The sequence below is a fragment of the Lynx rufus genome, unplaced genomic scaffold (genome assembly GCF_022079265.1).
Source record: "Lynx rufus isolate CCGP_SWC_20201006 ecotype Redwood Valley unplaced genomic scaffold, mLynRuf1.p SCAF_14, whole genome shotgun sequence".
Taxonomy (NCBI): Eukaryota; Metazoa; Chordata; class Mammalia; order Carnivora; family Felidae; genus Lynx; species Lynx rufus.
Genome location: NW_025814828.1, coordinates 39,293,742 through 39,310,673, shown reverse-complemented (window position 1 = coordinate 39,310,673; position 16,932 = coordinate 39,293,742). Strand labels below are relative to the sequence as shown.

Below are 16,932 nucleotides of genomic sequence, written 5' to 3'. Positions count from 1 at the left end.
AAACAGAAGAGACTCATAAATATGGAGAACAAACTGAGGGTTACTGGAGGGGTTGTGGGAGGGGGATGGGCTAAATGGGTAAGGGGCACTAAGGAATCTATTCCTGAAATCACTGTTGCACTATATGCTAACTAATTTGGATGTCAATTTTAAAAAATAATAAATTAAAAAAAAAGAAACAGTAAATAATAATAATAATAATAATAATAATAATGATGATAAATAAAAAAACATAAGACTGGAGAAAGTATTCTCAATACATTTTTTAAATTACCAAAATATACTGTCAAAACTTCTACAAATCCAAAAGAAAGATAAACTAGGTGATGGAAAAATAAAATATATCTTAAAAACCCAAAATGGCAATTTAAAGAAACCCCACTCGTCAATAAATTTATGCTTAAAAATAAACATGATGTGAAGATTAACCTGCCCTGGTAACTTTATGAAGTACTTAAACTAAGAAAATGGATGACTCACTATTATGCACAGTTCTTCATTTAGGTGAGACTTTTAAACAACGGGTTAGGTTTGGGGCGCCTGGGTGGCTCAGTGGTTCAGTCAGCCCTGCATTGGGCTCTCTGCTGTCAGCACAGAACCCGCTTCAGATCCTCTGTCCCCCTCTCTCTCTCTCTCTCTCTCAAAACTAAATAAACATTTAAAAAAAAAAAAAAAGGCTCAACTGTCCTCTGAGCTCCAATCATAGACAAACTGTACTAAAAAGGATTACAATTTTCCCATTATGCCTCGCCTTTTCAGTCTCATACACCCATCTTCAGCCGTCTTTTATTCCGAGGTACCAACTTAAGACAAAAAAAACAAAGAATCATTTTGTTGCCGTTGGTTATACTTGCTTTTAAATTCCTGCACTTAAGATCATCTTTGGCCAATAAACTGTGTCAGAGCAATCTATCTCTCTTAATAAAATATAAAGTGGTTCACACAAAATAGTACAAAGAACATTCATATTTTTTCTTTCCAATCCCTTTTCCTTAGAAGTAGTATTTTTAAGTAATTAACAAAACAAAGAAAAAAAGAACACAGTTTATTCTGAGCATAATCAGTAGTAATCAGCCCAAAAAATAAATAGGAAACAGACATGCAAATGTTCACTAACCTTCCAGTAGTCAGATTGTAAACTGTAGTACCTCTGGTATGCAGATAATGCTGAAAAAGGGAAAATAAGTATGAGTCGCAATTATGTCCCATTTCAAAATCAACAATACATGTTTTTAGAAACATTATAACAAGCCTCCCACCATACCCACCGCCTCCCAACAGACAGTGATATTTAAGAGCAAACAATTTACAAATCTGGGGCCTCCCCCTCCTCATAGTCAGACATAGTAACAAATGTCAAATACATAGGAGTTCATGAATGTAAAACTGCACTCACATCTCAAACCTAAGCTTTAACACAATCTAGGCTTCCTCTTGAATCAACATGACCTTCCTCACAGACCAAATCTGATAAAAGGATTAAGATTTTCTGAGTCTACTCCAGAATAAGGGACCTCCCTTCTAAGAATGAGCAAGAGCTCAACCACCTCCAAGAGCAAAGGGAGTATTTCTTTCGCGATGCTTTTTTTCACAAAAAAAATCCATCCCACAATTACCTTGCTCCAACTCAATTCTAAAACAGGGCATCACACAACCCTAAATCCCCAAGGCATAAAAGGCTTTGGGAGAAACTACAGTTCCTGTGGATCTAAAAACTCAGTGAGGGGGCACCTGGGTGGCTCAGTCAGTTAAGCATCCAACTTCGGCTCAGGTCACTCAGGTCAAAATCTCACGGTTCATGGGTTCGAGCCCTGAGTCGGGCTCTGTGCTGACAGCTCAGAGCCTGGAGCCTGCTTCAGATTCTGTGTCTCCCTCTCTCTCTGCCCCTCCCCCGCTCACGCGCACACGCTCTCTCTCAGAAATAAACATTAAAAAATTTTTTTAACTCAGAGAGGGGGTTTTAAAAAAAGTAAAATAAAAATTATATACACACATTAGAACTGGCAGTGAGAGCCCTTTTTAAAAATTGATGAGCGAGGCGCCTGAGTGGCTCAGTTGGTTGAGCATCTGATTTCGGCTCAGGTCATGATCTCACGGTTCGTGAGTTCGAGCCCCGCATCGGGCTCTGTGCTGACAGCCCGGAGCCTGGAGCCTGCTTCGGATTCTGTGTCCCCCTCGCTCCGCCCCACCCCTGTTTGTGCTGTGTCTCTGTCTTTCAAAAATGAATAAACATAAAAAAATTTTTTTAATTGATGAGCAACAAGTCATGGAGGGTGTGATGTACAGCATGGTTGACTACAGTTAATATTGTACCACAAATTTGAAAGTTGATGGGTAAATCTTAAAAGTTCTTATCACAAGAAAAAAAATTTTTTAATGTTCATTTATTTTGAGAGAGAGCATGCAGAGGAGATGGAGGGCAGAGGGGAGGGGGGACGGGAAGAGGGGGAGGGAGGGGGAGGGAGAGAGGGGGAGGGAGAGAAGGGGAGGGGGAGAGGGAAGGAGGGAGGGAGAATCGCAAGCAGGCTCCACTCCATCAGCACAGCACCCAACATGGGGACTTGAGCTCATGAACCGTGAGATCATGACCAGAGCCAAAACCAAGAGTTGGACGCTTAACCGACTGAGCCACCCAGGCACCCCAAGAAAAAAACATTTATGTACAGTAATGGATGTTAACTACTTATTGTGATTTTGCAATGTATATATTGAACCATTATGCTGTACAGCATCTGAATCTAATGGTATACATCAAGTATACCTCAATTAAAAAAAGACTTGGATTTTTCAAATAAGATTTAACAAATGCAATAAAATTTTACAATGATAAAAATGGAGGGAAATGGAAATTAACATTTTCTAGAAGTACATGTATAATGCTTCCATACTGTTTATCAGTAAACAGCCAAAATATATATGAATACAATCCAGAGAACTTTCTAAGCAAGTTCAAATTAGAGAAGCATTACCCAAAAACATCATTACATATCTGAATAAGTAACTTAAATAATGTTCATCTTTTGGCATAAAGATGATGCCAACCAACCTATCCTTGGAAGCACATCCAGTTTTGGTGAAAAGCTGATTGCAAATCATCCTGCATTTTCTAGTTGTTCACACATGATTTGTGCTAGTTCATAAAGGTCATTGATTAATGGTCTTCTAAAAAGAAAAGTAAACCAACTTATTTATCAAACTAGCTGGAAGAGAATAGTCAAACAAGGTTCATGTCCAGAAATCATCACTGATTTATAAAAGACAGTCATGGGAAAGGTATTCTCCCTCTACTGCTGGATGCGAACAAGGAAGCATATATATCACCAAATGCCACCACAAAGGGAACTATGTTTAGTATGAAGCCCATAGAAGAGAAACAAGTGGAAAGTAGCTGGATACTTCTAGACCTCAAACTAGGCCTAGTACACAACTCACCTATGAACTTCCAATTATGGGAGGCGATTAATGTGCTTATTATTTAAGCTAGAATCAGGTCTTTGCTTTTGAGCCTAAAAACATCTTAACCAACAGAAGTCCAAGTCTCTAGCAATTTTGTCCGGTCACCATGTCAAATCTGGACTGTCCTTTTAACGATGCTATAGAATCCCAACAACTTTGGAAGGTTGTATTTCCAATAACCTAATAATATATGTTATGTGACTTCGTAAAATTCACATTTTAGAATTAGAGGAGCCCTTAAAGAGATAATATGGTACTTCCAAAGTAACTGAAACTGAAGCCTATGTGACTATCAGTTGGGAGAAACATGGCATCTGTACTACAATATGATTAACCAAGAAATAAATATAAACCCTCAAATTCAAAGTCAACAAACTGCCAGCATAAATCTGTAAATCACACATTTCCTTCCATGAGCATTTGTTACCTTTCCACTCATTTACACATTTCTCAACAATTATTACTTTACCCCATTAGACCTAGCATTCTATTCTAAGAAAAGATCTTAACATATTTTGATTCCTGATCCAAATAAATCATTCAAACTCGAAAGACTATAAAAGTGCCCATCACCAGAGTCTCTCTAGTGAAATCCTTTTATTCAAAGCAAAGCCATCATTTCAAATCTCTAAGTCAGTTACTCTATCCACGAAAAAGAATTCCTAGTCCACTACAACTACATTTTTCTAAAGTCCTTAATAGAGAATAAGGGGAATCATTTGTTTGGACATCCTTATAATGCTTAAACCTTTTTCACAATGACTGTAGCATATATCTTACTAGGCTCTTACTTCCCTAAATCATCTCATCTTCACTTTGTGATCCCTGAGTTCTCCACCAGTTCAAGAAGTCCTTCTTCATCCCACTAGGCAATCTTTTTAACATTACTTCAGGCAAAACTTTTGTTTGCTTTTGCCACCTAACAAAGAGTGATGTGCCCAAAACAAATTAATATCAACTCGCTATCAACCAACTGCCAAAGCTCACATCTTTTTAATCCTGGGAAGCGACTTTATTTATGAACAAACTTCAAATTACTTTTGCATAATTTTGAGTTTTATTTCATTTTTAAATAAGCACATGTAGTCTTTTTGGATTAAAAAAAATATATATAATTTAAAAGATTATTTAAAAACTGTCAAAGTACTAACAAAGAAGCTAGGCCTGAAAAAAATAAAGACAAAACAATGAGAAGCAAGTTAAATTTAACTATTATAACAACTTAAGTGTTCTTTAATCTTTCTCCCATGTTCATTATTTGGCCCTTGACCTCATGAAAACAGGAGAAGAGGAAGAAACAAGGAAATTTTCAAGGATAAAAGAATCACCTATACAGATGGGAAAAGGGTACTATACACAGTCATTTGTCCTTCATAGCCACGCTATATACATACCATTTTCCATACATGAAAATGATAAAATTAAATAATAATAATGGAAATAGCCCAAACTGGGAAAACGTTAAGGAAATAGGCAGCTTTTTCATTCTACTAGTGCTATAAGTATAAATTAGTAAAACTTTTTTGTAGCTTAATTTAGCACTCAAAAGTTTTAATAGTTAACCCTTGCACAACACAGTTGAAAATCCACATGGAACTTTCAACTCCCCAGAAACTTTACTAATAGCCTACTGTTGACTGAAAAGCTTTAACATAAAGAGTCGATTAACATGTATTTTGCATGTTACATGTATTATATACTGTATTCTTAAAGTAAGCTATGTTAAGAAAATGTTAATAAAATCCTAAGAGAAAATACATTTATAGTACTGCAGTGTATTTACTGAAAAAATTCCACATATAAGTGTAGCTATGCAGTTCAAACACGTTTTTCAAGGGTGTGTGTGTGTGTGTGTGTGTGTGTGTGTGTGTGTGTGTACTGTTGCTCAGTAAAGCCTAGGACATCAACGTATTCCTTCTAAAAATAAAAACAAAGATTTAGCTACAATGATAGACAATATACTGATGATGTTAATAGCAGGAAAGAAATAGTTTACACATCCAACAGAGAATTCTCCTACCTGTATGATAGACACTTATTCAGGAAACTGAAATATTACAAAGTGCATTTTTGAGGTGGAGAAATTAACATGATACACAGGGTTAAAGAAAGTTACAGAGTTTAATTCAGTTTTCAAATATTGGAAATTTATTGTAATAGAAAAGTCTACAAAAGATAAGCATCAAAAATGTTTAAAAACAAGTGCCTCTAGATGATAAAAGACCAATGGGTCATTAAAGCATTCACGTAGTGTTTCATAAGTATTAAGTGGCTAACAGTGAAATACAGATGTGAACACATGGCTCCAGCTCTCAGGCTATTTAACTTTCATGGTTATGTATCTTATAATATTTTTCTTTAAACACCAAATATATTATTTGTGTAAATGTTAAAATAAGTGTACTTGTGTTAAAATTAGGAGATGGTCAACATCATCAAAGGAGGGCTCCCAGGAAGGCAATAGGATGTAGTATGAAAGAAGCAGCTTTAGGTAAACCTGTGTTCTAATCCTGACCTCACCACTTACTAAGAGACTGTGACATTAAGCCTTTTTTTTAATTTCCTTTTATTTTTTTCATCATAACAAGTGTATACTCTTTAATCCCCATCACTGGGGAGCCTGGGTGGTTCAGTCGGTTAAGTGTCCAACTTCAGCTCATATCATGATCTCGCAGTTTGTGGGTTTGAGCCCTGTGTCGGGCTCCGTGCTGACAGCTCAGCGCCTGGAGCCTGCTTCAGATTCTGTGTCACCCTTTCTCTCTGCCCCTACCCTGTGTGTTCGTTCTCTCTCACTCTCTCTCTCTCCCACAAAAAATAAGCATTAAAAAAAAAGATTTAGTTACTTAAAACAAAAAAATCCCCATCAGCTATTTCACCCATCCCCCTACCCACTGGCCCTGTGATAGCCACCAGTTTGTTCTCTATAGTTAAGAGTCTGTTTCTTGGTTAGTTTGCCTCTCTCTTTTTTGTTCCCTTTTGCTCGTTTGTTTCTTAAATTCCACATGTGAGTGAAATCATATGGTATTTGTCTCTCTCTGACTGACTTAATTCACTCAGCATTATATACTCCCCTAGCTCTACCCATGCTGTTGCAATGTCAAGATTTCATTCCTTTTTTTTTATAGCTGAATAATAAAATTCCAGTGTGTGTGTGTGCGTGTGTGTGCGTGTGTGTGCATGTGTATACACACACACCACATCTTCTTTATCCATTCATCTATTGATGGACACTTGGGCTGCTTCCATAGTTTGACTATTATAAATATAGTTTGACTATCATAAATAATGTTGCAATAAACCTGGGGGCATATGTATCTCTTTGAGTTAGTGGGGTTTTTTTACTCTTTGGGTAAATACCCCATAGTGTGATTGCTAGATCGTAGGGTAGTTCCATTCTTAAATTTTTAAGGAACCTCTTACTGTTTTCTAGAATGGCTGCACCAGTTTGCATTCCGACCAACAATGCACAAGAGTTCCTCTTTCTCCACATCCTTGTCAACACTTGTTATTTCTTGTCGTATTTTAGCCACTACGACAGGTGTGAGGTGACTGCTCACTGTAGTTCTGATTTGCATTTCCCTGACGAGTGGATATCAAGCCACTTAATTCTAGTTAATTCTTTAGAAATCACAAGCAGCCTAAGAGTTTTTCAATAAAAGAGTAAGGTGTAACTGAAGAATAAAAAGAGAAGTTCAAAGCTACAATAGAATCTGTTTGCAATTAAATAAAGAGAGACGAATTTCCAGAGAAATACAGTAGGGAGTAAAGAGGGTTAAGAAAGATTTACGACTTCGGCATGCTTGGAAATATTATGGCTTTGGGTTAAGACTGTCAAAACAAAACAAAGAGGGTGTGCCTGGTGACGAGTCCATATATGCAGCACAGGATAAAACGAAACAACAATGTAAGTTAAAGGTGACAGCCTTGCCAGAAAAAAAGGGAGCCGCCTTCAGAGTTAGATGTGATAGAAATGCAAGGAAGGAAAAGATTTAAAATTCCGTCTATACTCCCAATATTAGGCTATGTACTAACTGCAGGCAGAACTCAGTATTTGTAGCCCAATGTATAACACTACAGGTTAGCTGCTAGTGGATGAGTCTGCGGGTCTGGAAGGAGACAAAGCTATGTCAGCTGTACTGACTGCCATCTTTATAGGCCAGAACAGGCTGCAGTTGCCTAAAGAGTTCTTTGATTTGTTTTGTTTTGTTATCTGAGGCTTGACTGAAAAATTTTTATTTATACCCTGGAATAAATGAGTATCTCAGAGAGCTTATATTAACTATTTCATTTCATATAAATGACTGATGTACTTAGCTCACTAGCACCTTTCGCCTTCTCAAATCCTGATTGCCTAAAACACATCTTTTCCCTTTTTCTTAAGTTTATTTGAAGAGAGAGAGTGTGTGTGGAGCAGGGGAGGGGCAGAGAGAGAAAGAATTCCAAGCAGGCTCTGCACTACCAGCACAGAGCCCAATGCAGGGCTTGAACTCATGAACTGTAAGATCCTGACCTGAGCCGAAATCAAGAGTTGGATGCTTAACGGACTGAGCCACCCAGGCGCCCCCATCTTTTCCTTTTTATGCAGCATTAATACATATTAAATACATGTTAACATTTGAAAAGCCCTCTGAACAGCATCCACCACAACAGATCTTTGTTCCCACATCCCCCTCTCTCCACACGTTTGAAAAGATTTATTACAGATTCAAGCAGACAGAAAGTTGGAAAAGCAAAGAAACAATCCTTTTACCACTACATCAGCACCTTCAGAGGCCTTCAAGTCAAATTAATGCACATACTGAAATCTCAGACTTACTGCTTCCTTGTCATTATTAAATTAATATACTCCTCAAGGTCTTTAGTATCTCACATCTGGCTTACTACAAGAGACACCAACTATATGTCTTCTTTGTGTTCCCTTCAATGTGTTCTGCTACAGCTCTCTGGTTCTTGAAGCTACTACAACTTGTGCTTATTGCCTAGACACAGGCTTGTGACAGCCTGGGTTATGGTGACTATTTTGCTCCCTTCGGTATTTCTACAGTGCATTTTGTAATTCTAGGCCATGAGCAGACTGAGCAAAATCGGGGATTCCCAAATTTGCAATGAAAGGCGTGGAGGCACTGGTGATCTTTATATATTTTTTTATTTTTATATTTATATATTTAAATATATATTATAATATATATATTTATATCACAGTTCAAAAACCACTCAATACACTGAAGTCACGTGGAAAAATCGAGTGCAATGACTGTGAGTACAATGACAATGCGTGAACAATCACCCCAACCGCAATGGGTTTTCAGAGAGATATGTAATATTCATTTTCTATGGATACTACACGGCCGTTCAGGTCAGTACTTTGGGTTTTTATTTCATTTTATTTTACTATCTCAACACAAATTTTTACTGTATAGCAAACATATATACTATGCAAACTAATTCCCAATGATTCTCTAAGTGAAAGGAGTTTAAGCAAAGCAGATTCTTAAAAGAATCACAACCTTTAGTTCTAACAGCTACAACAATGAAGAGAACCATGCAAGGATTAAAAAAACAAAAACAGTAATTTTTGAAGAAGCCAAACTCAACATCTATGACTGGAAAACATGCACTCTATGTTCTTATACTTCATATATCTTAGGATGGAGTATTGTCATTCCACCCAAGAAAGACAGAGAGAAGACAAAGAGAGCTCATCTACTCTGATTAAGACCTCTTCACATTAGCAACTCTTGGCTGGAAACTTGCCCTAGACATCTGTAACTGCTGAGCAACTAAAACCAAAATTTATTTTGACCACAAGTGACAGACAATGCAACAAAATGACAAACTACTTGAAGGAAGGAGGGAAGGGAGAGAAATCAATCCCTGGCAGGAATTTCAAAGAAAACCCCCAGCTCACCATGAACCATAAAGAAACTTAAAGTTTCAAGGTTTTCATGCTGATATCAGGAACGGGTAATTATTAGATCTCCTTCAACTGTTTTCCTTTAGGAATTCTTACTCTCTCCCAAGTTTCTTACCTTATAATTTTGATGTGTGGTCTGAGGTAATTTGCTACTTAATTTTATAAATAACTTACTTCACTTAGTGATTATCATTTCCTATAATCTGCCACACATATTTACAGATACTTACACACGATTTCTATTAAACTGCTCCTAAGGTCCATCACATATATTCGCAAGAATATCTATGCTTGTCCTACAGCCCAGGGCTCTCTGGGATTCTTTTCCAACCCAAGGAAGAGAAATCACCGCCCCATCTCCATGGCTTAACACAGCCTGTCTAACAGCTCCATCAGCTCTTTGGTTGGGCAAAGGTTAACGGGTTAGCTTTGGGGTGAGGAGTGGCAAGGAGGTATGGTAGATGCAGTGAAAACCCATTCAAATCCTGCTTCAAGGAAGGAATACTGGGAGTCCTGCCCGCAGACAGCCTCCAGCAGTGAGCTGCCTTAGGTGCAGAGCCACCTTGCCCGAGGTCACACTCCTTCCCAGGCTGGCCAGTATCCAGTATCAAAAGGATGGAGTATAAAGGCCTGTTCACCTTGCCCCAAAGTTGGGATAGCTCTGAAGGGCCATTCTAGCTCCAAGGCTCCCCACGGACCTGGCCAAGGCTGTGACAGCTCAATTTCTCACCTCTGTCCACTCCTCCCTCTTCTCCAATCCAATCCTTGGTCCCCTACCTTCCACAGGTGCTGATCCTAAAGGCCCTCCTTACTAAATATCCTGAATGCTCAACTCCCTCCAGAGGAATCCAACCTGCAATAGGCCGTGTGACTGAGCCTTCGTTTTCCTACAATAAGGAGAAATTCCTAGAAGCCAAATGACCCCATCAGATGATCAAAATTGTTTTTAAAAATTCAAACTCTTCAAACAAATTACGAACCAGAAAGGCTTTAAAAAACTGTTTTAGAAAATCTTTTTTCCCTTCTGTTTCAAATTCATCTGACAAGACAGGAAATATCTTTTAATGAATAAATCCATAACAGTAATGATAATCAAAGTATACCATCTACAGATCAGAAATTTTTAGGAATTCCTGTAAGACAGGAAGCAAGATGGGATCAGAATGACAAGTAAGGACAGAAAAAACACAGTCCAAAATGTACACAAAACAGATTCTACCATTCTGTACTGCAGAAGTAGAAGCAGTTTCTCACAAGGAACCCCAAGCTCAGAAAATTTCACACAAAGAAGAGGACTCAGGACCATAATTAAAGAACTGTCTTCAGAATAACAGGACCAGTAAGTCCCCCACATACATATACCTGAGGAGCTTATTCAACATGTTCGTTGCATGGTTCCCGTTTACTCCCTAAAAAGCCATGGTTTATAATCTCTTCTCCAAAATTAAGTGCCTATTTGGTTGGGGCCAGAGCTTCTCATCTCGTACTGGGTTCCAAAGAGGAGGAGGAAGCAGCCCGAGGCAACAAATGTCTCCATAAACTGGTGGTGGTGGTGGTGATGGAGTGTGGAGGGGCCTGCTAGAGACAGGCTCTACTTCTGGACTTACAGGAAGATGGTGAAGAGTGGACAGAAAGAATTCAACAATTAGTATATAGAAAGGAATTTTTTTTTTAAATCTTGGAAACGTGGTCAATAAAGACTCAAGGAGGATTAAAAAAACATCAAGGAAACAGAAGCCATCAGCTTAAAATATTAAAATAGACTACAATATTAAAATAGAAAAATATACCAATATACTGCGTCCACTGCCACCTTCTTCTCCTTCCTGTTACAAATAATTGACCTACTGCCTAGCTATCAATGGCCAGTTCATCTACATGACAGTAAATGGGTCTCAGAGTACCTCTTTTCCAGGACTTAAAATCCTCAAAGGTTATCATTCTCTTCTCCCATCTTATTAGATTACTCCTGCCAGCTAGTTTGCCAACAGTCTAGTTGCCACATACCCCCACCTCACCTCCCAAAAAAGAAAAAAAACCATCCAAAACAAATATTCCTAGACTCTTCATTACCTTCATAGCCAGACACTTTATAAATGGAAAATATAGCTAAGTTCATAAATTAATAAAGTTTTAAAAGCTACTATCTATCTATCTGTCTATATGACAACAAAGCAGCAAGAACCTCTGTCCAATCCTCCATATACAAACCTAATTTTCAAGTCTAGGTCTGTTTATGTGCCTTCAAATTAGCATGCTCTCCAAGTAAAAGATGTGGCATTAAAAATTTGTATTATACAGGATTTCTGTGTCTTTTTTTTTTTTTTTCAACGTTTATTTATTTTTGGGACAGAGAGAGACAGAGCATGAACGGGGGAGGGGCAGAGAGAGAGGGATACACAGAATCGGAAACAGGCTCCAGGCTCTGAGCCATCAGCCCAGAGCCCGACGCGGGGCTCGAACTCCCGGACCGTGAGATCGTGACCTGGCCGAAGTCGGACGCCCAACCGACTGCGCCACCCAGGCGCCCCTTCTGTGTCTTTTTTAAAACAGTTTCCTTTAAATGAGTTACTAGCCTTAATTAAAATTAAAACATAGAGTGTTAAATAATGATTAATACCTAGGATCCTGAAGACATTTTCTAAGTACTAACCAGTTTCACAGAGCAATCCCCAAATCCTTCTATCTCTTGCTTTTCAGATTAGAAGACTGAAGCTCAGGGGTATTTATATATATATTCCTTATATTATCCTTAACAGATTATATATATATATAAAATCTGTTAAGGATAATGCCACTAAAAACAATAGAGATGAGCTGGGAGAGAAACCTAACTTCAAACCTCATATATAACACCCGTGTCAAATAAAAATTGCATATTCGTTAGGAAAGTGTTCACCTGACCTAATAAAAAAGTGGCACAATAAAACATCAATATTAAACAGCAGTGATCCTTCGCTCCAGCCCTGAAACCTGCCAGTTGCTTTGCCCACTAAACACATACTATGTTTACTTCCTCTGCATTCAGATGTTTACTATCATCAGAAGGTTAAAACTTTCTGGTTTCTAAGGATACAATTTTTCTTTGCTATGGGTTCTGCCTTTGGTATTGGGGGAGTGGGTGGTATTTGGGGGTGCTTTATCTTCCTAAGTGAGTAATGATCTGCATCAGCAGCTTGGTACTATAAAAAGGACATATCTCGGGGGCTGCCTTCAGTCATTTAACTCACTTCTTACAGGAAAAAAAAACTTCAAATGAATAAAAAATGTGTTCTCTCCAGTGCTCAAGCTCATATGTAATCACCTCTCTGTGTTACTTACCTTTACAATAACATGACTACAGATCAGATTTTCATTTAAATATTTTCTAGCTAAAATGAAAGTTTTACAGCCAGGATAAAGAAGAGAAATACAGAGTCTCTGTTACTTCTCCAGAGTGTCCATCAATGGCTCACTTTCTACTATGGTAGAACCTTTAAAGGGCAGGGATTTTTCCCAAAACAGAACAGAAGTGCACATATAGGTGGTTATCAGTTTAACTGGTCAACTTATTGATGATTTACATAGAGTTACATGAACTTTTCACATTTCTTCCTACCCCATTTTTCTTTCTCATTGTTTAGGATGTTCACAAGCTTACAACTTCTTAAAAGTAAAAATGATAGCTCCCTCAGTAGAGTACAAACAATTACAATTATTTTCAATACATATATAAGTCAAATAGTAATTAACAAGGGGAAAAAATTACCTTTTGGATAATCTTCCAATAAGAGGTTGAAGTGACCTAATTGACAAAAGAAATCAGACTCCACTTTTCCTTCAGCTTTTAAGATTAGAGATTCGTAGCAGCGAACAGCCTAGAAATAAAAAATACAAACATTTAAGAAGAAAGAAAAACCCTAAAATGCATTTCCTTCCTGAGATAATGCACATATCCTCCATTCAATCACCCAAGAAATCAATGTATTTCACTTCTACCTCAGACACAGTCCATGCAGCATTCCTTAGATACCTAAGTATTTATTAGAAGAGCCACTGGTTGTGGCATAAATACTTTTCTTACCTATAAAATACAAATAGTTGCCAGATAAGGAGCACTTTGATAACTTTATTCATAAGTTATAAATCTAAATTATTACTGTGGTCCTTGTTGCCATAAACAAATAATATCCATCTTTTGCGCAGATGGAAAGAACTTTATTCAATTATGTGAGAATTCACAGAATCTCCAGAGTAATAATAGCTACCATTAATACTGAATAGCTTTCTGTCATAACCTCTATCAGTTTAAGCTACCATGAACTGCCTTTGCGACGTCTTCTCATGATATACTTCAAACCCACTCCAACTCCGGTCTTTCGTCTTACCCTCACATACACCCATTATGTACTCACTCTCACAATGTCTTCACCAAATAAAAAAAGTAACATACTATGTTAAGGAGACTTTTTTTTTTTGTAATAAAGAATACTGCAAGAGAAAATGAACGATGGAAAGAACAGACTTCTGGAATCCTGACAAATTCCAGTTGCCATTAGCTACAGGAGATCCTGGGGAACTTCTCTCTCTCAGGTTTAGTAACAGAGGACTGACAAAAGGATTCAAATTAGAAGACTTCAATAAGGGTTTATCACAGTGCTTAACACTCCATAGATACTTAATAATTGTTTCTTTACTTTCTCGTCAGATAAGTAAAAGCTCTCTTTCAAGACTGTTTCAAGCTTTCCAACAGTTTGTCAAAATTTCCCTGCTAATGATTTACTCTACAATGTTATGTGCTATAAGGTGTCCTGGAGTCACTAAAGAAAAAGTATATGATTTCTCAAATCTCTGGGTACCTTCCCAGGTTTGGCACCCACAAAGAAAAGAACCAGAATAGCTTCTGTTACCAAAAAATCCTTTCACTACCACTTCAAGAGCATTTGATGAGATAAGAAAATGTGATGTGGGGCAAAGTAACCACTCAAAATCTCTTGATTTTTCCTCTCCTGTGAAATATAGGGCCTTTTGATGGAGAGTCTCAAAATGTCTATCCTAAAATTTACCTATGCAAAGCACATACGTAAATGTACATCAAGTTTGGAGAAGCCATCCTAAACCAGGCAAATTCTGGGATGACTCTACTATCCTTAAAGCCTAACATTTACAAAAGGGCTATCTTCATTTCTTATTCCACTCTTAGCTATCTGCATGTGCATATGTACCAAATCACAATCACTAAAAACTAATCATTCTGCTTCCCTGTAATTAAGACTCTGAATGCTACACTGAAGTCTCAGAAATTACTATAATTTGGAGGCATGAAATCTCAAGATCCTCTTTATTTAAGTCCTATATAATCCTATCTGGCAGATGGTTAAAAGTACAAAGATACAATTTACTTCAGTACTTTTTAGTATCAGAAAAATTCATAAAATTATTGGGCTACACCATGACAATTCTTAATTTTACATTAAATGAGTGACTTTAAAGTAAAGAGTAACTGTAAATAAAGTACTCATTAAAATAGTTATTATCTTTTCTTCTTAAACTCTTAGTAAGCTATTTAGAAACTTTTTCTACTCCTCCCTGATAATTCCTTATGGCTGATCAGCATTAAATTTTATGAGCAAATATGGTTCCATAGTGAAAAAAGGATTCAAGTTATAAATCCAAAGAAATTTTCTTTAATGATCTAATAAGCAAACAGATGGCAACACTCTATACTCCCGTCCTATGGCCATACCTTGATGCCACTACCATGATCTACTGCCTTATCTTCCAGTGCCCATAAAACAAAGGAACACATCTAAAATGAATACCATACATAACTCTGATCATCATGAAGCATAAAACCAGGTAAAAGCCAGAATGGACAGACTTTCAATTCGCCTACCCACCCATACACTCAGGCTTCACTATCAAGTTCATAATCATTTCCAACAAAGCCAGCATGTACCTACCAACAGATAGTGCTGGTCAAAGATGATGCTGACAGAGCCAAATATTGAATAAGATGAAGAGGAGCAAAAAGTCAGAATAAAGTTTCCAAGTGCCCGTGTCACCACTTCGTAGTGAAACCTCATGAATTTATTTGAAGTGTCTGAGGAAAACCCTGGCATTAGATACAGGCAAATACTAACAATTTTTTAAAAGCATTTAAAGGAAAATAACTGGGGATAATTTCCAATACTCCTAACTCATACAATAATCTAGAATGAAACACAGTATTTTTACAATAACATTTTTAGTCAAAAGGCTAATTATACACTTAGAAGATCTATATAGATAGTTTAGATTTAGAACAAAGTTTAGATAGACTTCTATAAATCAAAAATATTTCCTGTTAAAATAGTTGCTTTTATATTCTTGCTGTTTTTACTTGAAGTATACGCAAGTAAGATCATCCCCATACAGTGTTCACAGGGAAAAAAGGACTAGACTATAAAACAAATGTTAAAAATACAAAGTCATACAGAAACATTATTTATTTGTTCTTTTTACTTCTATTTCCTAGATTGTTTCATAATTAACCTCTACCATTTCTATTCTTATAAAAACCATTAAAAAATTATTATGCTTTCCTCTAGGAATCATCCTACCTCTAATGTGAGGATAGTCAGAAATTTTAATGAAAATCATTTGCATCTAGATCAGCACCATTCAGTAGAGCACTTTCTATGATGATAAAAATGTTCTATAATCTGTCCTGCCCAATATACTATCCACTAGGCACATGTGGCTATTGAGCACTTGAACCATGGCTAGAAGTCAACAACTGAATTTTTAAATTATATCATTTTAATTTTTATTTCTCTTTAAATAGACATGTGGCTAATGGGTAGTGTACAGCTGGATAATTTTTAAAGCTTAGAAACAAGTGAATATTTAATCCATATGCTAAATATTAAGAAAGTAAAATTTCTCATGTTCATAAATGAAAAGCCTGTAAAAATAATGGAGTTCACCGGGGATAAACAATGCTTTTCACAAAAATCTTTTACATCCTATGGATTCTTCTAGTTAGTGGCTTACACATCTATAATCCTTATCATCTACTGTAAAAAACAGTGAGAATGAGAATAAAGTTAATCATTAAATACTAGAATCAAAGAAGAGTAAACTAAGAACCTCCCAGCTAGGTACAGAATGTCAATATCTTCCTCCCATTACAGTATAATTTTCCACAATGTTCAACATAATTTGTGCTCAGTATCTGCTTTATATTTATTATCTGAAAAATCAGTTCTCTCAGAACAGTGAGATTATTACTGCCCTCTATTTCTAAACCTTGACAGTTGAAGTTTAGAGCTCATTAAACACAGACCTGTAACCAATTTACTTTTTTAATGTTAACATTAAAAATTGCTTAAAAACTACAATCTTGTATGATAAACTTGGTCAGGGTCTAGCTAAAATACAACACTTGTTATTATTATTTATTTTTTTTTTTTTTACATTTTTGAGAGAGAGAGAGAGAAAGACAGACAGAGCAAGCCGGAGAGGGGCAAAGAGAGAGGGAGACACAGAATCCGAAACAGGGTCCAGGCTCTGAGCTGTCAGCACAGAGCCTGACGTGGGGC

At 36.9% G+C, this 16,932-nt stretch overlaps 1 protein-coding gene across 10 annotated transcripts in view; it reads right to left on the bottom strand.

Moving 5' to 3' along the window:
- Nucleotides 1–16,932, bottom strand: part of KDM6A (lysine demethylase 6A) — a 207,142-nt gene that overhangs the window by 123,783 nt on the left and 66,427 nt on the right. For all 10 annotated transcript variants that reach the window (XR_006961456.1, XM_047076109.1, XM_047076106.1 and 7 more), the window contains exons 3-4: nucleotides 13,119–13,227; nucleotides 1,118–1,167 (exon numbers count right to left, since the gene is read on the bottom strand). Coding sequence is in view for 9 of the 10 variants with exons in the window: in XM_047076109.1 (XP_046932065.1) it covers nucleotides 1,118–1,167; nucleotides 13,119–13,227 (159 nt within the window). In the remaining variant the exon portion in view is untranslated. The remainder of the gene's footprint in view (nucleotides 1–1,117; nucleotides 1,168–13,118; nucleotides 13,228–16,932) is intronic.